This window comes from Paroedura picta, chromosome 16 (assembly GCF_049243985.1).
Source record: "Paroedura picta isolate Pp20150507F chromosome 16, Ppicta_v3.0, whole genome shotgun sequence".
NCBI lineage: Eukaryota > Metazoa > Chordata > Lepidosauria > Squamata > Gekkonidae > Paroedura > Paroedura picta.
Window position 1 is genome coordinate 24,032,422 of NC_135384.1, and position 23,113 is coordinate 24,055,534.

Sequence of the window (23,113 nt, forward strand, 5' to 3'; positions counted from 1 at the left end):
TTCCATCCATCAGAAGTGGTTTGGGTGTCCCATGCAGCTCCTTGGTCCTAGCAAAAGCAGAATAAATTATGGGGAGGGGAGGGGGAAGCAAAAAAGTGCAGGTTTGAGCAATTCACTTGGGTCAGAGAAGACCACTAGCTTTCATTGGCAAACACAAGGAGCTTATCTATGAAGATCTTGTCTGATATCCAGCTAAGTGCATGATTAAGGGAGGGAACTGTAATCACTGCAGTTGCAGAGATGGCTGGCTTGGAGGGCAGTTCCCCTGTCTGTATTAGTCCTACAGTCACTCTTGAGCCCTCTGAGAGAAAGTGGCCAGAACACGAATGCACATTTGGCCTCAACTTTGTTTTCCGTCTGTTGTGGCTTGCCAAGGTGGAACTGGGTCACTGCCAAACCACAGGGGGCAGTGCCAGGGGGAAAGAAGCCCTGCCCCGTCGCCAAAACAAATCTGCGAGATACGTTCTGTCAATATAGAGAGAATATTTTATTTATGTATTTACACTTATTACAGCATTAGATAACCTCGTTTGACATTCAGCGCTGAGAGGGCTGGGGGCAGCTCCACACTATGTTAGCTACACTGTCTAAAGGCACCAGGGACAGCTCACAGGGGGAGGCAGGGTCCAGCCAGGGAATTTTGGGTTTCAGCTATAATCCTAAAGCAGAAAAATGTCCCTTTTGCTGCTTGCGGGATCCCCTTGAATGGGTGGGGATGAACGGACACTCAGAGGACCCAAGGCAGTGCAGAAGGCTTCAGGGGGAGGGGGGACTGTGGGAGGGGGAGTCTGATTCCCATCTGTGTCTTCTCTCCTGAGCTGGCGATTCTCAGTCATTTTACGGGTATGGAAAGGAAAATGGTGAACGAATGCTGAATGGTGAATAGGGCTCAACTTTTGGGTCTGTCTTCTGTTGTATAAAATTCTTGATCCCCCCCCCGCCCCGGTGAGTCAGATCAGCCGGTCAAATTCTGGACTCATATCAGCTGTAGGGATGCTGGGCTGCTTCCTATCCCCCCCCCCTGGCACTTTGGGGATGGTCCTATGTGATGAAGTCATGTCCTACCATAGAGTTTCCGGAGTGTCAGCATTATGACCCCCCCAGGGTTCAGCCTGTAGGTGATTCCCAGCCTGAAACAGGCTTGATTGTCATCCCCAAGGGCCAGGGTGTTTCATTCTTGGCCCCCACCCTGTGGAATGCCCTCCCAGTGGAAGTTTGGACCCTGCAGTCTCTTCCACAAAGCCTGCAAAACCATCCTTTTCTGACTGGCATTCAAGGAAGGAGAGACCTTGCGCTCTTCCTGGCTTTTTGACTCTTCATTATTTCAGGTCCTTCCCCTCTTTTAGACGGTTGCCATCACAGGTGGGTTGGGTGCGGATGGGGCAGTGTTTTTCTTGTTCATGTTTTAACTGTGGTTTCAATTCTTGTAAACCACCCCGAGGCCACCTTTAGGTGGGAAAAGCAGGGTAAACCTCTTAAGTATAAACACACCCCTCTTCTGTGTGCTAGACTAGAGAAGAGCTAGACTTTGCTAAGTGGCTGGCATACATGGTGGGATTTACTTGCACGTTCTGGAGAAAAGATGTACCAAGAGTACAGCTCCATCTGCTGACTCCATTTAGCCACATTGCTTATTTTTGGGGCAGGTTGCAGATTTCTTTTGCTGGGATGCAGCCCTGCAGGTAGGGGCGAGAACTGCAATTGTGTTGGCTGCCTTTTTTTGTTTGTAGGGGGCAAGGCTAATCAGCTGTCCTCAGGGACACAAGAGAGGCAGTGCAAGTCCCTTGCCTAGTATCTGGGATCACTTAGAGGTAGGATGTATGCTGAGCTCCTAGCCCGTTGGTCTTAGTAATGATGGTCACATACTTCCTGGAAATGAGTTTGCCTACTACAGTTGATCACTCTTGCCATGCACAGCTGCAAGCAAGCATCAGTTGACAGAGAATATCAGCAGGGACGCATTAGGCTTGATGGATGGGTGGAATGTACCCCAGAATCCACTGCACTGCATGGAGAGATTCCAGGGCAGGCATTCAACAGATGCTTCAGGGGCCAGGTCAACATGGAAAATAGTTCTCCTAAAGTAGAAAGTTCTGGTGTTCTTTGCTTTAAACATACATAGAGATGTACGTTAAGCCAATATCAAAGCTGCTCACTTTGCTTCCCTGGAATGATATATGGAAATGTCTGCAAATGAGAGAAAAAAATGGCTTGGAATGTGTAGCATTCAGGGATGAAAACTTGACATCGAGACACTACCCAAAAAAGTTAACATTTGCATCCAGAAGCTTTAACCTAAGCGGGGAAGGAAGTTTGGGGTGAAAGATGAAGATGACCCTCAACTGAGGTTTCCTCTTCAAGGATTATGGAGACTTAACTGTGGAGTTAAAGCCATTCAGTTGTCTTTTGGGGCGTCCCAAATCCTTGGTCAGCCATGATCCTACAAGAACATGCTGCATCCATGCTCCCTAGAATAAGATGCTAGTCAGCTGAGATGACTAGTTGTGGGAATAAACATCTCTGGAGGTTTCCGGCCATGGAGTCCCACAGATTTGCTGCCATCCAGCATTCCTTGGAGACTATTTTACCGTTAACGTCTCCAGATGTTTCTTGCTTATAAAGACTTTAGGAATGGGTGGTTTGGATTTTTTTTGGGGGGGGCACGCAGCAGGGGCATATCCGCTACACATTTAACACAGAGAGAACAGACTGTGCTGTGTTTTGCAACTAGCTTGGGTTTTCTGCAAATGAAGGCAGGAAGGTAGACTTATCTCGGGTGACTTCTCCAGCATCCAATTGGCGGTTGACCACTCTTTAAAAAAAAAAACGTACAGAAGCCACCATCACCAGAGAAATCACAGAGAGATGTCTTTGTTGAAATCTAGGCAGTAGGCTATGTTGGGCCAGTTCGTTCAATGTGGCACGCAGAACAGTTCTTTTGCAGAAGCTTCTCTGGAGTCCCTAAGCAAGTTCTCCAAATCAGTCAGAGTCCCAAGGACAAGCAACCAATTTGGCCTGCCTAGGACTCTTCATCTCCCTGGCCTGGCGCTTCTTTCTTTTTTGGCCTCTGGCTGGAATGGAACCGTGTTCTCCTGCCCCCGGCAGACACGCCTCTGAGAACGCTTTGTTGATGGCCACGAAGTCTCTTCTGATGGTGGCAGGAGTATCCCAAGAGCAGATGCTGGCCACGGCACTGTCACTTCCCGTTTTTGCGGCTTGGGTGGCCCATGGGCCTCTGCCTTTGCCTATGCCTTTCAATAGCGTGCTCTCGGGGTAAGTGCGGCACAGCGGTCTGTGTCTAGCCAGACCCTCAGGTTTGCTTTGGGGTGTTTCCTCCCCATCTGGTGGCATCTCTGTCTTCTCAGTGCAAGTTGTCTGCTTTTTGGTCTCAGTGACCAAGCCGGTTCCTGTTTCCCATGGACAAATCTCCTCCTTAACAGATAATTCTGGAGATTCTGCTTCCCAAGGGCAAATGTCTGTCCTCCTGCTTTCAGAGCTGTCAGATTCACTTATCAAACTGATTGCCGAGCAGCTTGATGCCAAGACTTTTGTTGTACCTCCAGGGCCCTTTTTTGCTGCCTTGGTATCCCTTAGGGGAGTCCTGCTAACGCCCTTCCTTGATAACCTCTTCTCTAAGGGGATATCAGCCTGCTCCCAGGGAAACTCTTCTGTTTTGGTGATCAGTTCAAACTCTTGGGATTCCCATGGGCAGACCTCAGTTCTCAGACTTTCCGTGCTGTCATTTTGGGAGGATCCAACCTTGGACAGATCGAAGCTTTTACTGCTTTGTTTTATGGAGAGTTCCTCAGTACTCTTGTAAGCTAATTCTTGATGGCTGCGGGCCTTCTCTATCCTTCTGGACACACTTGGTCCCCCAGTGTCCTTCCAGTCTGGGCTGGTACTCAGCCTTTTGCCTTTCAAAGCTTTCCTTCTATCTTGCTTTAATACCACTTTCGTGATTAGCACTGGCTCTGTTTTTGAGGGGGACATCTTACTGTCAGGTCCTTCTTCCTCTACTTCCCAAGGGCATACTTCCGCCCTCAAGCTTTCGACACTGTCTGATTTGCTAGAGCCAGCTTTGGACTGGTCTGGGCTCCTGCTGCTCAGTAATTCAATGCTATCCCAAGGCGAAATGGATTCATGCGGGCTGTCCCCTTTCTCCATGGTCTTCCACCATCCCAACGGTCTGGTGCTTGTGTCATCTGTAGACCTCCTGCCTTTATCCTTTCTCAAGGTGTCTGACGTCGATGGTCCCTCCTGCTCCTCACATGGACCTATTTCATCTTTCGCATGACTTTCCTGGAACTCCCATGGGCAAACGAGGAACAGATCTAGACTTCGGGTGCTTTTGGCAAGTGGTTTCTCGAAGTCCATACTCCCCCAGGCACAAACTGTCTCTTGGTTGCTCTTGGACTTCTCTATCTTCCTAAATGCAATTTCTCCCCCAGCCTTCTTTGCACCGTAACTTCTCAGTTCCCCATCTGTTTTTTCCTTGGGAGTCTCAACTGGGTCATGCCTTAACTTCTCTTTTTCAGAGGGTGCCTTCTCCGCTGTCAGTGGATGAACATCTACCATACTGAGGTCCTCTTCTGACGTTTCCCATGGGCAAACTACTGCCCTAAGGCTTTCGATGCTATCTGATTTCCTCGAGACTGGGCTTTGGCCACCTGATCGGGAAGGTTCTTCAACTTCCATGCTTTCCCAAGGGCAGACTTCTTCTCGTGGACTGCTCAGCTTTTCCATACGTTTTGGTGTGGAGCACCTGCTGTCTTGGTCGCTTGCACTCAAAGCGCTTTTATCTGGTGGACTTGTAGTGACTTCCCAAGGACAAATCTCTGCCCTTAAGCTCTCAACACTCTCAGATTTCTTAGAAGGGACTTTAGACAGTTCTGGTTGTTTAATAAAGACCTCACCAGGATCTACGGTTTCCCATGGGCACACTGACTCTCGTGAGCTGCTTGCTTTCAAAGGCCCTGTTTCTTTGGAAGGGGTAGTCCTATCCCTTTCAAAATCACCTATTAAGGATAATCTTTTATTCAATAAACTCTCAGGCTCCTCCCATGGGCACACATCTGCCTTAGTGCTGGATATTTCCTGGATTTCCCAAGGACATACTTCTGCCTTGATGCTATCAGCAGTGCTGAATTCTTTGCAGGCTACTTTAGATGGGTCTGGACTTTTAGCGTCGGTCTCTGATGGAATGTTGTGAGTGTCCATCGTCTCCCAAGGACAGATAGATTCTCGTGGGCTGCTCACCATCTCTGGAGACGTAGCCACGATGTCTCCTGCCCTTTTTGAAACTCCACTCCTATCATGTACGGAAGTCCTTCTGTCTGATGAAGCCAGAGTCACTTCCCAGGGGCAGATTGCTGCATTAGAGCCAAGTTCGATATCTTCAGTCTCCCAAGGACAAACCTCTGCCTTTTTACTTTCCATGCTGCTGCTAGTCTTCAGAATGTCTTTGGGTAGATCTGGTATTTTAGCAGCAATTTCCGTCCTCGGTTCTTCAGCTCCCATATTTTCCCAGGGACAAACAGAATCACGGCAGCTGTCCTCTTTATCCCATTTTCTAAGTGGAACGTCACTGACCTCTGATACGAGTCTTCTGGGTTTTGTCGTTTCAGCCCCTCTGGATTCTTCTCCTAGATTGTGATCTGGCTGGTCCATCAATGAGGCGGCATCGCTTGTCTCCCAAGGACATATCACTATTCTGATGCTGGCTCCAACCTCAGATGTCCTACGAGTGGCTGAGCTCTTAGCATCGTCAGTTTTTGACGGTAATTCCATGGACTCCCAGGGACAAATGGAATCTGACACATGGTGGCCGATTTTCTTCATCGCCATTGCTCGTTGGGTTCTGCCGTTCTCTTTGGGGAAAACATCCGTGTCCTCCAAAGGTGACATCTCCACTGGAGGTTCCTCCACCTCCCAAGGACAGATCAGTGCTTTGTCACTGGGGCTCACCTCCTCTGTTTCCCAAGGACAAATCTCTGCCTTATTGCTCTCCATACTCTTGGATTTATTTTGGCCTAACTCAGACAGCTCTGGGCTCTTCCTAATCTCCTTGCCATCCTGTGAACCATGCTGGCTGCTCACTTTCTCTTGGGAAACAGACCGGAGAGTCTCCCTCAAAGAGCCCCCTTTCTTGTATCCACCATTTATTGGTTCATCCCTTGGAAAAGCTGTGCTCGCTTCCCAGGATCGCCCATCACTTTTGGAGCTAGCTACGGCCTCTGCCACCTCCCATGGATATGCTGCTGCCTTCTTCTTGTCTGTTCTTGGAACCATTAAAGCATACCTGGAGGTTTTATCTTCTGCATTTTGATCTGTGTCCAGGCTCCTCCACGTGGATTCCCATTGAGTCTTGGTCTCTTCCACCACAACAGGGGAGATCTTTCCAGTGCTTTTGGGAGCCATTGCTTCTGAACCGCTTGCTCTGCTGAGCGTGATGCTATCTTGGCTCATCTCCCAAGGACATACTTCAAATGCTTTGCTTGGACTCTTCTCCTGAGGGCTGGGTGGGATATCTGCCTCCCCCCAAGGGTGAGGCAAGTTGGGTCCCTTAGTCCTGCTCTCCTCTGGGCTTCTGGCTGTTTCCTGTTCCCTTGGTGACCCTCCAACAGACAGCGAGACTATTTCTCCCAATTTTGGCTTTTCGTGCGTTCTGAGGCATTCTTCGCTCCCCTTCCTTCCTCGCATGCTTGCCTTTATCCGTGACTGGTTGAATGCCTTAATGGCACGACTTAAGCTTTTCATGGAACTTTTTGGAATGCAGGTCTGGTCGGGCTGTTTCTCCGGAGAGTCATTCGGACTGTCCCTCTCACTCTCCCGAGGGTCTTTTTTGCTTGGTAGTTCCATGACCTCCCAAGGACAAACTTCTGCAGCAATCGAGGCCAGCCTTTGCAGCCCAAAGGGAGAAGGGTGTGGTGTGTCCTCTGCTGCTCTCTGACTCCTTTCTGTCTCGCTCTTCGCCGGAGACTCCATCAGTTCGCAAAGGTGTACATTTGCTGGACTCCCTTGGGAATCTTTATTCAAGGACGGGGTGAGAGCCAGCGTTGGGTCTCTTCTTTCGAGGCTATGATCCAAGCTTTGTTGCCTGACGGGCGGCTCCGGGGGTGTCTTCTTGCCAGCCTGGTGTCTCTTCCCCACCGAAATGGAGGTGTGCTCGCTGTAGCTCCTGTTGGGGGCGTACGTGACATGCTTCTGCATCCTGCTTTCTGACGGTGTAGATGGGGCTGTGGTGGAAGCTGAAATGGCTTCCGCCGAGTTTGTGGCCTCTTTGATGGAGCTGCTGTCTTCCAGGAGGGACTCAGCAGTCGCTTCGGAGGTGTCATCCCTCCATCGCTGTTTCAGATCTGGATTGGAGGCAACATCGGTAATCGTGGTGTGCCCAGAGGCCTCGCTTTCCGCTGCAGAATCCTCCGCTGCGCTTCCTTGGGGTTGCCCACCCCGCTCCTCTAGTTGAGCTCTACCGGTGAGCAGCAAGGCCTTCTCCTTGTCACTGGTGGCAACACTGAGGGACTTCTGTAGAGGGGAAGGCTTGGGGTGCAGCGGCTTCTTATCCACTGACAGGTTGTGAGCACTGGCCGACTTGTAGACGAGAGGGGCGGAATCGTCAAGAGAGTCGCTGCTGGATCTCTCTGACACTTTCTTGGCTAGTTTCTTCCTCATCAGCGAGTCCAGCAAAGGAGCTTCTTTGCAGCTGTCGTGCCTGGCGGGTAAGTTGTCCTCCTTGGCGTCCCTCATGTGGTCATAGGCGCTGTGGGACTTCTTCAGCGACGGGGCCACCTTGCGCTTGGAGGAGAAGTCATCTTTCAGCTTCATGCTGGAGGCGCCGGAGTCCAAGTGCCTTCGCTTGTAGGAACCGGAGCGACTCCCGCTTCCTCTCCGGGCCGACCCGGCTTTCTCCTCTTTGCTGCATTGGCGGGACATCGACTCGGGGAGTTCGGTGATGCGCCTCATGAGGGAGCGGCCGATCCCCCTCTTGGAGCTCCTCTTCTTTTGAAGGTGAGGGTTGTTGGCCGTCATCTTCTTGGTCTTATGAACCTCCAGTTGTGTGTAAAGCTTTTTCAGTTCATCCTACATATGATGTGTAGAGGGGAGGGGGCAACAGGGTGAAGGGCAGGGAACAAATGTACAAGGAGAAGGTGTGAGGGGGGGGGAAACAAAACTCTTGTTCAGTCAGAAGCAAAACGACATTAGGAGTTTTACCATACGTACACTGAATGCCAGCACTGCGGGGGCTATTAATACATGACTGTCTGTCATTTGGCCTGCATTCCTGGGATGAACTTGTGCTGAGTCAGGCTACCCGTCTATGAAAGTCATCATTGTCCAACTGGCAGGATTTCTCTAGTGTCTTAGGCAGAGGTCTCTCACATCTGCTACTACGTGATCCCCTTTAACTGAGGATGGCAAGGATTGAACCTGGGACCCTTCTGCACACAAAGCAGATGTTCTACCACTGAGCCGCACCCCCTCTCCTGATGGTTGTCTCCTCCAAGGGTAACATTATGCGCCCTTGGTCACACAGCCCATCCCTCAATACATGGTGTTTCAAAAAGGACCAGCATTTCCATGTTAAGGTTATCAGGGAAATATTGGTGGTTCAGATAGGGACTATGGCATTAGCAACTTAAATCTGCTTTTTGGTAGGAGGCCTCAAACCAGTGTCACAACCAAATGATGTCACAGTGGAACAAAAATTTCCCTGGGGCTTCCTCAGACACAAGACCCTTGGCAACCGATAAGAGGGAGGGGGGGATGACGTCAAGAAGGTTTCTATGTCACTTCTTGATAACCAGTGACCCAAATAGTAGAAAAGTGCACGATTTGGTGCATCTTGAAGAAGGGTGTGATTTCATATAAGGACTGATGGAATCGCATTCTAGCTGTATCTGAAGAAGTGAGCTGTGATTCATGAATGCTCCTTCCCCGCCACAAATCTTGTTAGTCTTTACGGCAGGGGTGGCCAAACTGTGGCTCTCTAGACATCCATGGACTACAATTCTCATGAGCCCCTGCCAGAACATACTTCCCAAATCTTCCCCTCCCTAGGCGCCACCCAAAAAATGTTCAGGTATTTCCCAGAGCTGGAGATCTCCTAGAATTACAACTAATCTCATAGAATCATAGAGTTGGAAGGGGCCACACAGGCTATCTAGTCCAACCCCCTGCTCCCAAGTCATCAAGTAGCTTTCCAGCTGTTGCTTGAAGACCGCCAGTGAGAAGGGAGCTCGCCACCCCCTTAGGGACCCCATTCCATTCACTCCGACTGTGAAGAATCCACACAACAGAGGTCAGTTCCTCTGGAGGAACTTCTTTGGAATGTAGACACCATGGCATCAATTGCTGTTGAGCTCCCTCCCCAAGCCCCACCTTCCTCAGGCTCAGCCTCCCAAATCTCCAGGAATTCCCCAACCTAGAATTGACAACCTTATGGAAAATGGTGCAGAGAGCGTGCTCGACAGCCATCCCTTCACACCCCTGAGGACTGCTGATGTGTTCAAAATCAGGCAGCAAGTTTCAAGCTTGAAGCAAAACTCATCAGAAGGTTAGTTCCCAGGACCAGCTGTGCAGGGTTCCGCCCACTGCATTGCACAGCTTTGGTTTTTATTTTAGCTGCTGCTGCTGGGAACAAAGCCAGCCTCACCCAGCAAGCAGAGATCAATGGATTTTCAACATCAAACTTGTTTCTCTCTCTCCCTGGGCCCTCCCACGCTCTTCGTTGAAGCCCTACCCTGGTCCTAGATGCAGTTTCTCCTAGATTCCAGGTCATTAGGTGTGGATACCGGAACCTCTTTCCAAGGGACTAGGCGTGTCCCTTGTCTTTTGAAGCCACAGCACGGCAGCTTTGTGGTGCATCACCAGCACAACCAGTCGCCTTATGCCCACACGTGCTGTTTTGGCCCAGAGGCCCAATTGGAAAAGTACCTTAGATAGGAAGCAGGTCTATTCAGAATCCTGTTTGGGTCTAGACCATGGGTGTCCAAACTGTGGCTCTCCAGATGTCCATGGACTATAAATACCATGAGCCACTGACAGCTCATGGTAACTGTAGTCCATGGGCATCTGGAGAGCCACAGTTTGGACACCCCTGGTCTAGATCAAGATGGGTTAGACACGTTTGTCTGTAGTAATAGAAAAAAGTAAAAGTCCAGATGCACCTTAAAATCTAACAACATTTGAGTTAGGGCAGGAGCTTTCGTGAGTCAGATCTTCAGATACAGCTAGAATGTGAGTCCATCCGTCCTTCTCTAAAATCGCTCCACATTTCAAGATATAATGACTCTTGCCTTTTTCCACTATGTAGGTCTAGTCAATTTGCTTACAGCCAGGGAAGTATCCTCAGGATTCCCCTGCAAGGCATCAGGGTTAGGAGCGACCTCTGCTTGAAAGTGCGGAGAGAGTCTGCCAATCAGAATAGGCCAAATCAACCATCTAGAGGTCTTGGTTTCCACCATTCCTCATTAAGTGTTTGCCCTTTGCCACCCCGCCGTTCCTGATTGGAGCTTATTTAGGGTCCTGGGAGGGGTTTAACGTCAGGAGAAAGACTGCAAAAGGCAACTCTTACTCTGCACAGTTTCTGGCATAGCTAGCTTCAAAAGAAGGTCCTGAGTGTTCCACCCACCCGAATGTCATCGGGGTCAAGGCTGTGCTCACTCCAGGCTGACGTGATGCTGCTGTTCAAGTAGGAGCCTGATCGCCTCATGTCCAACTCATCCTCATACACTTCGGCAGCAATTTCCTCCCGCAAGGGCGACCCCACGTGCAGGAACTGTACAGGGAACACAGAACAGGCAAATGCTGAAAATTCCCACCAGAATCTAAGATGGTGTTGATTTGAACACTGATTTAATTTTCCACATTCCCATTTTCCTCGTTTGTGTGGGCCTGTCCCCCCCACCTATTCTGCTTGTGTTTGGCTCCTTCTAGTAGTCAATTTAATATTACATTGCTTTTTGTCTGGCATAAAAACCCTCAGTTTAAATCTGCAGGGAGGTATGCCGGACATAAAGTGATCCATTATTGAACTGACCACTAGAGGGAGTAAAAGAGGGAAATGAAAATGTGGTAAAGCCCAATATACTTTCAATGTGATTTTTGCAGGTGGATTTTCCTGAGCAAAACAGGAAAGCCAACTGCTAAACGGCCTTGATAGTGCATTATCCCGTGTCTACAGGATCTGGAAACACCTTAAAGACTAACAATATTTGTGGCAGGGGATGAGCTTTCATGAGTCACAGCTCACAAGGTGCCACTGGAGTCTTGCTTTTTAAAAAAGGGCTAGGATTTGGGTGCTGCAGTAGAGGAAGTTATTCAAAATATAAGTTTTCATATTGGCTCCCAATGATGTGCCATTTCCCTGATTCTTTTAAAAGCCTGCTTTGGGTTGGATTCCACACCCCCTCCCCTCCACATATGTATACATGCTTGTACCCATGCATGCATTTCCTATGTACTCCTTAAACCAGTGGCTTTTCTCACAGCCATATTCACCAGATGGTCATGTTGCATTCTAGGATTGTGTTTACTGCTTGGTATTTCACTAGCCATTAAGTTCATTAGCAGGCAGCTACAACTGACTGGAGAGAGATACTCTGAACAGCCCAGAATCAGCGAATGAAGGAGTTTTATGCTAAATCAGGATACTAGTCCACTCAGGTCAAAATGAAAGGCATGAAGCTGCCTTGATTCTGCACGTTCATACCTTTGGGATGAAAAGGAGTGCCAACGTCAATGTGGTCGTGATGTGTGTGTGAATGAAAAACAGCAACAGTGTCCAGTCCGGATGCAGGGAAGGAACCATTAAAAACCTACAGCCAGAAATATATACATGGAACCATGAAGGAGAGCAGGAGGAATTAGTGAGCAATACAGTCTCAACAACCAGTTTTAAACACTTTTCAGCTTAATCTGTCATGGTTATGGTCCTTTTAAAATTTGCCCTGCTGGGCTGCACTAATCTATGCTTCAGTAACCTCAAAGCTGGACTACTGTAAAGTCCTCTACTTGGCGCATCCCTTGAAGGTGCCTGAAGCTACAATTTGTATGGAATGCAGCAGCTATGAAGAAGAAGAAGAAGAATTGGTTCTTATATGCCACTTTTCTGTACCCAAAGGAGTCTCAAAATGGCTTATAGTCGCCTTCCCTTAACTCTCCTCACCACAGACACCCTGTAAGGTGGGTGAGGCCGAGAGAGCCCCGATATTACTGCTTGGTCAGAACGGCTTTATCAGGGCTGTGGCAAGCCCAAGGTCACCCAGCTGGCTGCATGTGGAGGAGCTGGGAATCAAACCTGGCTCACCAGGTTAGAAAGCCACACTCCTAACCACTACACCAAGCTGGCTCTCTTGCTGCTGCTGGGGGCTAAATGTTCTGAACACATCAACCCAAGCTGTCACATAGGCAGCCAATGTGTTGCTGTGAGAAATTCAAGGTGTCAGTGTTAGCCTTTTAATGCACTGTAGAAGAAGTGAGCAGTGACTCATGAAAGCTTTTACTAAGCCACAAATTTTTGCTAGTCTTCAAGGTGCTCCTGGACTCTTGCACTTTTCTAGTGCTGCAGACAGACTAACATGGCTACCTGTCTTTATCTACCCGAGACCCATGTATCTGTGGGGCCACCCCCACCCCATCTGTGCCCCCAAGGCAGCTCCGATCGTCAGATAAGTCGGCTGGTAGAAATGTGTCTCCTCAAACTTGGTCAAGTAGTTGCTCCTATATTATGAAACCAGCTTCCCCAGCACAGCTCTAATCTTGCAAAGATTTCAGAGAGAGTTGGGACTTTCCAGACCTGCTTTATTCATGAGTAGAGTTTATTCATCTGCTTTTTGAAAAACTTAGAATCATAGAGTTGGAAAAGACCTCCAGGGTCATCTAGTCCCACATCCTGCATAATGCACAAAATTCACAACTACCTGCCCATCCACAGTAACCCAGATTCCGTGCCCAGATGATGCCTCCCCCTCCAAATCAGAATCCCTGGCCAGTCTGGCCTGGAAGAAATTCGCCTCTCAATCTTAAATAGTGGCACAGAGTGGTAAGGCAGCAGACATGCAGTCTGAAGCTCTGCCCATGAGGCTGAGAGTTCGATCCCAGCAGTTGGCTCAAGGTCGACTCAGCCTTCCATCCTTCCGTGTTCGGTAAAATGAGTACCCAGCTTGCTGGGGGGTAAACGGTAATGACTGGGGAAGGCACTGGCAAACCACCCCGTATTGAGTCTGCCATGAAAACACTGGAGGGCGTCACCCCAAGGGTCAGACATGACTCGGTGCTTGCACAGGGGATACCTTTACCTTTACCTTTTTATTTCAAATAAACTGGCTTTAATAATAAATGTTTTAACTGAATGTACTAGTATGTTGTAAGCCACCCTGGGCCCTCAGGGAAGGGCAACATAGAAATTTAATAATTAATAATCAACCGATTAATTAATAATTATGCTGGAAGGAAGAGGTAGACAAGATTTCCTTGCTCAGAGCTCAGCCTTTTGTGTCCCTGCCCAGGCCATCAAAGCAGCAATATTCGAGGTCCCCAACTCAAAGTTCTCTTCTCCGCTCTCACCTGACAACGTGGAACGTGGCAGAAATGATCAACTCGTTGTGGAGGGCGATCCCCATGTAGCGTGGCTCGTGGAAAGCAGAAGGGACCGTCCGCGTGGCATGGCACAGGAAACTTCCCCAGAACAAGAACAGCATCTCCGCTGGAGGGCAGGGGAGAAAAGGATGAAGGGGAAATTAAAAATCCCCACGGAGCAAGGTGGTCATCGTCCTCCCCAATATCTAAGAGTCAGAAGAGCTAAAATAGGAGCTAGCTGGAAGCCATTAGCTTTCACCATAAAGTTTAGCTTGTCTCTGACTTCTGGTTGGTGGAGGTGAATTATGATATGGGGGTCCCCAGAAGGCCACCTGTGGGTGCCATGGTCCCCACCGTCACCTTCTCTACCACCTGTCCATTGTTTTTAAAGTGGGTGGGGCCTTCCCAGCAGGACTTCTGACTAGCCATTGGAGACCTGATTGGTTGTACGGATTAAAAGAACATTGTTTTGGTGGCAGCTGCCACCAGATTTTTAAAAATTACTCCCCTTGTCATTGGGCTTCCTTTGTGCATGTGGCTCCTCCCCTTGGGGCAGCCATTTTGTGGCCACGCCCACCGTCCTGTGTCAGAATTCCAAAGGAGCCTAGAGGCACAAAAAAGGTTGGGGACCACTGGACTATGAGGAGTCAGCGTTGTGAGATGGAACACTCTGTAAATGCCTCGAGCAGGGATGGCCAAACTGTGTCTCTCCAGATGTTCATGGGCTACAATTACCATGAGCCCCTGCCAGCTTGTGCTGACAGGGGCTCATGGTAATTGTAGTCCATAGATGGATATCTGAAGAGCAGCAGTTAGGCCATCCTTGGCCTAGAGGCACTCTCAGACTGCATAAAAGAAAAGTGTTCTTGTTAACGTGCAGCTCCAGATTTTGGAAGAAAATCTGGGGAAGTCACTAGATCTGGATGAAAATCTGGGGAAGTCACTAGATCTGGATGAAAATCTGGGGAAGTCACTAGCATTCCCTATTCAAATTCACCACAGAAGGGTTCCAACAGTGGGTACAATTTGGCCAGAACTTTCCCTGTTTCCTGATGAACTTGTATTGCGTTGCCCTGAGGGTGGTGGATGTCTCGCCACAGAAATGAAAAGCATCAGCTTAGAGAACTGGTCCCCACCAACAACCATCATGTAGTCCCAGCGGTCGTGATCGCAGATGTAGAACTGGAGGCCATTGGTGGTCTGGGATCGAACCACCAGCGGGATGTTCTTCTCTATGTTCTCCAACATCCCCACCGTCCAGGCTGCTAAGAACCAAAGCACCAAGAGCAGGATCAAAGCCAGCATCTTCAGAACCCGCCCGCTGGTCATGTAAGGAACTCTCTGGGCCGTGCGGGAGAGAAAGACCTTTAAGACCCTGCAGGACAGGACGAGACAAGTGGTCTGAGGTTAATGGGGAAAGGAAGAGTTGAAGCTGCCTTCTGAGTCACATCATTGGTCCTTCAAGATCAGTGTTATCTGCTCTGACAGGCAGGGTTTTCCACTTTTTTAAAAGATGGAGAGGACAGGGATTGAACCACGACCCTTTTGCATGCTAACTAGGTGTTCTACCACTGAGCTGCAGCTGCTCTATAAATCCAAGGTGCTTCCAGATGCATATAAATGTAGCGGTCAGCCTCCTGCAGACGTACATTGTATTCTGGCCAGATACGATTTTCTCCAGTTTCGGGAACCTGTTCTTCTTGTCTGCGGCAAAACACAGCATTGTGCACAATAATGATTGGTTGGGACCACTAGCACAATTAATCCCACCTCTTCTTCATGTTTCCCCGGTGTTTTAAATCTTAGTTCAGGGAGAGAGGGGGGGGGGGTGTAAGGGAAATGTTGGATGAACATATATTTAACTGACCAAATATATGCAATGGTGTCCCAGTGTTCAAGAACAATTAAATAAATGATGGACAGCCATCTGAAGAATGGGAGGAGGGCAAAACTGAGACTATGGACACAGTTATAGACAGTAACTATGTCAAATGAGTTCTGATGACTGTGGAAATGTGGCTCAGTCCATTGGGGAGAAAACTGCCATAGAGGCTTGATTAGGATACAGCTGGTAGGATGAGCTCCCAGAGGAGATCCAGGCCCTGTCAGGGTTCTCCAGATGTCCATGGACTACAAGTCCCATGAGCCCCTGCTGGCACATACAAATAGTCGTTGTAGTCCACGGGCATCTGGAGAGCCACAGTTTGGCTACCCCTGCTTTATAGAGTCAATCTATCTCATGTTGGGCCTTCCTCTTTACCTGCTGCTTTCCCACTTTCCTAGTCTTATTGTCTTTTTTTGTGACTCTCATAATGTGACCAAATTACAACTTGTTTAGCCATTTTACCTCCTAGGTAGATATCAGCCTTGATTTGGTCAAGAACCCAGTTGTCTTGGCATTTCCATGGTATCTGTAAAACTTTCCTCCAACACTGTCTTTGAGGTTAATTGATTTTCTTCCCATCAGCTTACTTCATCGTGCAAACAAACATAGACTACAATCCCTAGTCTTCCTTGTGAATAGTAAAGCTAGCATAAGCCCAGTCTAGTCTTATAGGGCCAGTGTACCAATATGCAATAGGACATTTCTCTGGCCACTGCTGGAGTCAACACGCTGGTCTAAATGGAGATGTGGCTCATTTGTATATAACTGTTAGAATGAGCAGCTCAGCGTGCCTGGACATTGGGAAGCACGATATCACTCTAGATTTGTATAGGTATTACCTCCTTGAATGAGATGCTTAGAATCATAGAGTTGGAAGGGGCCATACAGGCCATCTAGTCCAACCCCCTGCTCAACACAGGATCATAGAATCATAGAGTTGGAAGGGGCCATGCAGGCCATCTAGTCCAACCCCCTGCTCAACACAGGATCAGCCCAAAGCATCCAAGAGATGCTTCTCTTTGTCTTAAGCTGGGAGCTGCCCTCTGACCTCCCTCCCTCCCTCTCTCCTCACTCTCTCCACATGGCCTTCCACGGAGAAACCTGTCTCTTCTATAGAGACAATATACTCATATTTCCACAAACACGATACTGGTCAAGCTGACCACTAGTGATAGGAAAAATGCTCTTTAGATAAGTCTTCTTTCTCCCCTTTTGACTGCAACCTGAATATGACCCAGATCGAGCTTAAGAAATGTAAGTTTCCCTTTTTTTACTATGTATGTACGTCTCGGGACGGGAGATTTATTCACTGCACTCCATAGCATGCTTTTATGACCGGGCAGTCTGCTATATTAGCCAAATACCCCAAGCCTAACCCCCCCCATTTTCTTACCTGTACAATTTGAGCGTGATCGTTCCATACACAATGGCAAAACCCAGCATCCGCACCCAGCGCAGGACGATGCAGCGAAAGATGCTTGGCTTGAAGTAGAGGATGAACACCTGCAGGGAAATAGAGGTCAGAAAAGGATTGCGGTTGGTGATCTTTTCAGCCGGTCAGTCTAGCGCAGGGGTAGTCAACCTGTGGTCCTCCAGATGTCCGTGGACTACAATTCCCATGAGCCCCTGCCAGCGTTTGCGGTCTAGCGGTTCTCGGGAGGCCCTGAGTACTGGCAGCTGATTCCCGGAGTGCTTTCTCCAGCAAGAAAAGGCACCATTTCATAGAATCCTAGAATCCTAGAGTTGGAAGGGACCTCTTGGGTCATCAACCCCCTGCACTATGTAGGACACTCACAACCCTCTCGCTCACCCACTGTAACCTGCCACCCCCTTGAGCCTTCACAGAATCAGCCTCTCTGTCAGATTGCTATCTAGCCTCTGCTTAAAAATCTCCAAAGATGGAGAACCCACCACGTCCCGAGGAAGCCTGTTCCACTGAGAAACCACTCTGGCTGTCAGGAACTTCTTCCGGATGTTGAGATGGAATTTCTTTTGAATTAATTTCATCCCATTGGTTCTGGCCCGTCCCTCTGGGACAAGAGAGGACAACTCTGTTCCATTGTCTATATGTCACCGTTTTAAATACTTGATTTCCCCCTTCCTACCACAACCATTTGTCTTCTAACCTTCCTTTCCCCCCCCCCCCCAAATAATATTAATCTACATGCATATATTTAAAAGACAGATGGCTTTCCAGTCTGGCCCTTTCCACAAGAAAACAACAGGAAAGCACAGTGGCCCATTCAGCAGGGAAATGGAAGATTGGATAAGGTTATTTTCTAGGCTGTCTCGGTGACCCAAAATTTACATCAGCAATATGTACTGGTCATTTCCTCCAGAGAATGCCAGATCACTTGTAACTAGGTTGTGTCAAGCCTCTGAAATAGTTCTGGTGTAAACCTAGAGAAAACAACTCATGGTCCAGTGCAGATACTCACGGGAAAGTAAAGAAGGAGCGAGCCAAAGAGTATCGTCTCCAGAAGAATAACTCCTGAAGCCCGGATCCTCTAGAAGAACAGAGATAAATGGGAAACATGGTACAACTCAGGGCTACCCAAAATAGTGTATCTGGGGTTTATGCAAAGGAGACGTTAGTGGTGAAGAGCCCATGAGAGAATGGCTAAAATGCGGACTTTGCTGCCAGAGGATGTAGTGATGGCCGCAGGAATAAGCAGCTTGAAATGGGGATTAGATAGATTCATGGAGAATGGCTTTATCAATGGCTACTAGCCTACTAATCTAGAGGTCAGCAACACTGCTTTACACATGACACAGCCTAATACTGGGTCAAAGAACACTGGTTAGAATCATAGAATCATAAAGTTGGAAGGGACCTCCAGGGTCATCTAGTCCAACCCCCTGCACAATGCGAAGTAAGTCTTATCTACTCAGATTGGCAGCAGCTCTCCAGGGTCTTGGGCAAAGATGTTTCCCATCCCCTTCTTCCTGCTCCATTTAGCTGGAGGTTGGCGGGGATTCAACTTGGGACTTTTGGCATGCCTAGCTAGCTCTGTAGCATTCAGCCACGGCCCCCTTACCTTGCTCTTCCTGAAGTGGTAGGAGATCAGCATGCTGAGGAAGACGGCCAGCATGCAGAAGGCCTGGAAAGCCAGGATGGCGGCCCTCAGAGACCAATCTTCTTTGATTAGGCATGGCATGTCATCAACGCAGGTGGTACATCCCTCCTGACAGGGGCGGCACTCCAGTAAACTCCCAGAATCCATGGTCCCATACTGGCTTGCATATTGGGATGAACTTTTCCCTGGGGGAAGAAGGGAATTGGGATCAGCCATAGATTTAAAAAGTGGTTCCCAGACTCCCCAATTACAGGTAAAAAAATTGTACAAGATCAACAAGAAAGAAGGAGGGAGGAAAGTTTTTCTTCCTTCGTTCTTGTGCCTGGTCATAGGCTCACCAACCTGCCCATTTAGTTGCGAGTCCCTAACACAAAGAATAAAGGCACCGTGCTGGGGGATCCCTATTGTAGGAGATGCTATAGGGGAAATAGATAATGCCACTACCTACCAGACTGGCCATTACTGGAGGAAGAGTAGAAGGGCTGACTTGGCCGGTAGAAACCTGGTTTACAGGAGCAAAGGTATCTTCCGAGGATAAAGCCCTGGTTCTCTTGTAGGACGCACTAAAAGGAGGAAGAGAAATTTATATTAGGCCTCTCTTTTGTTCAGATACATGGCTAGGCACAGTAGGACTGCCCTGTGTTGTGTATTCTGAACAGCAAGTCCTGTGACTCCTTAAAGTCTAAAAGCCAGTTTGGTGTAGTGTTTAAGAGTGGCAGCGTCTAATTTGTGGAGCCAGTTTTGATTCTCCACTCCTCCACATGCAGCCAGCTGGGTGATGCTGGGCTAGTCACAGTCCTGTTGTAGCTGTTCTCAACTAATCAACACACATGATGCTGCCTTATACAGAATCAGACGATTGGTTCATCAAGATCAGGGCTGGTTCTGCACTTACATCTTCCTTCCTTCCTTCCTTCCTTCCTTCCTTCCTTCCTTCCTTCCTTCCTTCCTTCCTTCCTTCCTTCTTGTAAGGTTCAGACATTACTTTGGCGTGGCCACCTCATTTTTCAGGAGGGGATTTACCTCAGAAGCTGGGGCCCTGGGAAGGGAGCATCAAGAGAAAAATTGCCGGCCAGACTAAAATTCCGTATTTTTTCTGCCCACTAATGAATTGCAAGGTATCTCGCACGCCTTAAGGAACGTGTGCCTGCGAGCATGTGCAGAACGCTTTTCGCACACCAATAAATATTTGTGAGGAAGCCTCCATTCAGAATCTCAGGCTAAAGGTTTGAAGGGGCAGATTTAAATCCCCCCTTGTCAATCCTGCTAAATTCAGATCAATTTGAACCTGAATCTTCTTCTTTCTTTCCCCCCAAATTGAAACAGAATGCGTTCTACGCTCTCTCCTTCCCGCTTGGTTGGGGAAGCTTGGAGAGTTTTAATCAATGAACCAAGAAGTAAAATGTGCATATTTGTTAACAATATTCTGGAAAAATATTTTATTGCTTTGTTGTTGTTATGTGCGAAGTCGTGTCCGACCCATCGCGACCCCATGGACAATGATCCTCCAGGCCTTCCTGTCCTCTACCATTCCCCGGAGTCCATTTAAGTTTGCACCTACTGCTTCAGTGACTCCATCCAGCCACCTCATTCTCTGTCGTCCCCTTCTTCTTTTGCCCTCAATCACTCCCAGCATTAGGCTCTTCTCCGGGGAGTCCTTCCTTCTCATGAGGTGGCCAAAATATTTGAGTTTCATCTTCAGGATCTGGCCTTCTAAGGAGCAGTCAGGGCTGATCTCCTCTAGGACTGACTGGTTTGTTCGCCTTGCAGTCCAAGGGACTCGCAAGAGTCTTCTCCAGCACCAGAGTTCAAAAGCCTCAATTCTTTGACGCTCAGCCTTCCTTATGGTCCAACTTTCGCAGCCATACATTGCAACTGGGAAGACCATAGCCTTGACTAAACGCACTTTTGTTGGCAGGGTGATGTCTCTGTTTTTTAGGATGCTGTCTAGATTTGCCATAGCTTTCCTCCCCAGGAGCAAGCGTCTTTTAATTTCTTTGCTGCAGTCCCCATCTGCAGTGATCTTGGAGCCCAGGAAAATAAAATCTGTCACTATCTCCATTTCTTCCCCTTCTATTTGCCAGGAATTGAGAGGGCCGGATGCCATGATCTTTGTTTTCTTGATGTTGAGTTTCAAGCCAACTTTGGCACTCTCCTCCTTCACCCGCATCAACAGGCTCTTTAGTTCCTCTTCACTTTCTGCCATTAGAGTGGTATCATCTGCATATCTGAGGTTGTTGATATTTCTCCCTGCAATCTTCATCCCAATTTGTGACTCCTCTAATCCCGCATTTCTCATGATGTGCTCTGCATACAAGTTAAATAGGCAAGGCGACAGTATACAGCCTTGCCGAACTCCTTTCTCAATTTTGAACCAGTCAGTGATTCCATGTTCAGTTCTCACTGTTGCTTCTTGACCTGCATATACATTTCTCAAGAGACAAATAAGATGCTCTGGTATTCCCATCTCTTTAAGAACTTGCCACAATTTGTTGTGCTCCACACAATCAAAGGCTTTAGCATAGTCAATGAAGCAGAAGTAGACGTTCTTCTGGTACTCCCTAGCTTTCTCCATGATCCAGCGTATGTTGGCAATTTGATCTCTAGTTCCTCTGCCTCTTCGAAATCCTGCCTGTACTTCTGGAAGTTCTCGGTCCACATATTGCTGGAGCCTAGCTTGTAGGATTTTGAGCATAACTTTGCTAGCATGAGAAATTAGTGCGATGGTGCGGTAGTTTGAACATTCTTTGGCATTGCCCTTCTTTGGGATTGGAATGTAAACTGACCTTTTCCAATCCTGTGGCCATTGCTGAGTTTTCCAAATTTGCTGGCATATTGAGTGTAGCACTTTTACTGCATCGCCCTTTAAGATTTTGAATAGTTCAACTGGAATGCTGTCACTACCACTAGCTTTATTGTTGCTCAGACTTCCTAAGGCCCATTTGACTTCACATTCCAGGATGTCTGGCTCCAGGTCAGTAACTACCCCATTGTGGTCATCAGGGATGTTAAGCTCGCTCTTGTATAGTTCTTCTGTATAATTTTGCCACCTTTGTTTGATCTCTTCTGCTTCTGTGAGGTCCCTACCATTTTGGTCCCTTATCATACCCATCTTTGCATGAAACGTTCTCTTCATATCTCCAATTTTCTTGAAAAGATCTCTGGTCCTCCCCATTCTATTGTTTTCTTCTATTTGTTTGCACTGTTCATTTAAGAAGGCATTCTTATCTCTTCTAGCTTTTCTCTGGAATTCTGCATTCAATTGGGTGTATCTTTCTCTTTCTCCCTTGCCTTTCACTTCCCTTCTCTCCTTAGCTATTTGTAAAGCTTCCTCAGACAGCCATTTTGATTTCTTGCATTTCTTTTTCTTTGGGATGGTTTTAGTTGCTACCTCTTGTACAATGTTGCGAACCTCCGTCCATAGTTCTTCAGGCACTCTGTCTATCAGATCTAATTCCTTAAATCTATTTGTCACCTCCACTGTGTATTCGTCAGGGATATGGTTTAGTTCATACCTGAGTGTCCTAGTGCTTTTCCCTACTTTCTTCAATTTAAGCCTAAATTTTGCAACAAGAAGCTCATGATCTGAACCACAATCAGCTCCTGGTCTTGTTTTTATTGACTGGATAGAACTTTTCCATCTTTGGCTGCAAAGCACATAGTCAATCTGATTTCTGTGTTGACCGTCTGGTGATGTCCATGTGTAGAGTCGTCTCTTGGGTTGCTGGAAAAGAGTGTTTGCTATGACCATTGTATTCTCTTGACAAAATTCTACCAGCCTGTGCCCTGCTTCATTTTGTACTCCAAGGCCAAACTTGCCTGTTATCCCGGTTATCTTTTGGCTTCCTACTTTAGCATTCCAATCCCCCATGATGATAAGCACATCATTTTTGGGCGTTGCTTCTAGAAGGTGTTGTAGGGCTTCATAGAACTGATCAACTTCATCCTCTTCAGCAGCAGTGGTTGGGGCGTAGACCTGGATCACTGTGATGTTGAATGGTTTGCCTTGGATTCGAACTGAGATCATTCTGTCATTTTGGGGATTGTATCCCAAGACTGCTTTTCCTACTCTCTTATTGATTATGAATGCTACTCCATTTCTTCTGCGAGATTCTTGTCCACAGTAGTATACCTGATGGTCATCTGAATTAAATTCACCCATTCCTGTCCATTTTAGTTCACTGATTCCTAAAATGTCGATGTTCAGTCTTCTCATTTCTTGTTTAACCACGTCCAGCTTGCCTTGATTCATGGATCTGACGTTCCAGGTTCCTATGGAATAAAAATCTTTACAGCATCGGACTGTCTTTTCGCCACCAGTTACTTCCACAACTGAGCGTCCTTTCGGCTTTGGCCCAGCCGCTTCATTCATTCTGGCGCTACTCGTACTAGCCGTCTGCTCATCCCCAGTAGCATATTGGACACCTTCCGACCTGAGGGGCTCATCTTCCAGCGTCATATCGTTATGCCTATTGGAACTGTCCATAGAGTTTTCATGGCAAAGATACTGGAGTGGTTTGCCATTGCCTTCTCCAGTGGATCACCTTTTGTCAGAGCTCTCAGCTATGACCTG

The 23,113-nt window shown here is 47.9% G+C and overlaps 1 protein-coding gene across 2 annotated transcripts in view; it reads right to left on the reverse strand.

Moving 5' to 3' along the window:
• Positions 1-500: 500 nt before the first annotated feature.
• The window catches only part of GPR179 (G protein-coupled receptor 179), a 52,157-nt gene continuing 29,544 nt past the window's right edge, over positions 501-23,113 (reverse strand). The window contains exons 3-11 of one of the 2 annotated variants that reach the window (XM_077314384.1): positions 18,989-19,103; positions 18,502-18,725; positions 17,902-17,970; positions 16,857-16,966; positions 14,715-14,953; positions 13,567-13,705; positions 11,711-11,816; positions 10,631-10,777; positions 501-8,079 (exon numbers count right to left, since the gene is read on the reverse strand). In XM_077314384.1, the coding sequence (XP_077170499.1) occupies positions 2,980-8,079; positions 10,631-10,777; positions 11,711-11,816; positions 13,567-13,705; positions 14,715-14,953; positions 16,857-16,966; positions 17,902-17,970; positions 18,502-18,725; positions 18,989-19,103 (6,249 nt within the window). In that variant the 3' untranslated portion in view covers positions 501-2,979. Of the gene's footprint in view, positions 8,080-10,630; positions 10,778-11,710; positions 11,817-13,566; positions 13,706-14,714; positions 14,954-16,856; positions 16,967-17,901; positions 17,971-18,501; positions 18,726-18,988; positions 19,104-23,113 lie in introns of those variants that run through there. The other variant, XM_077314385.1, reaches the window with a different exon arrangement.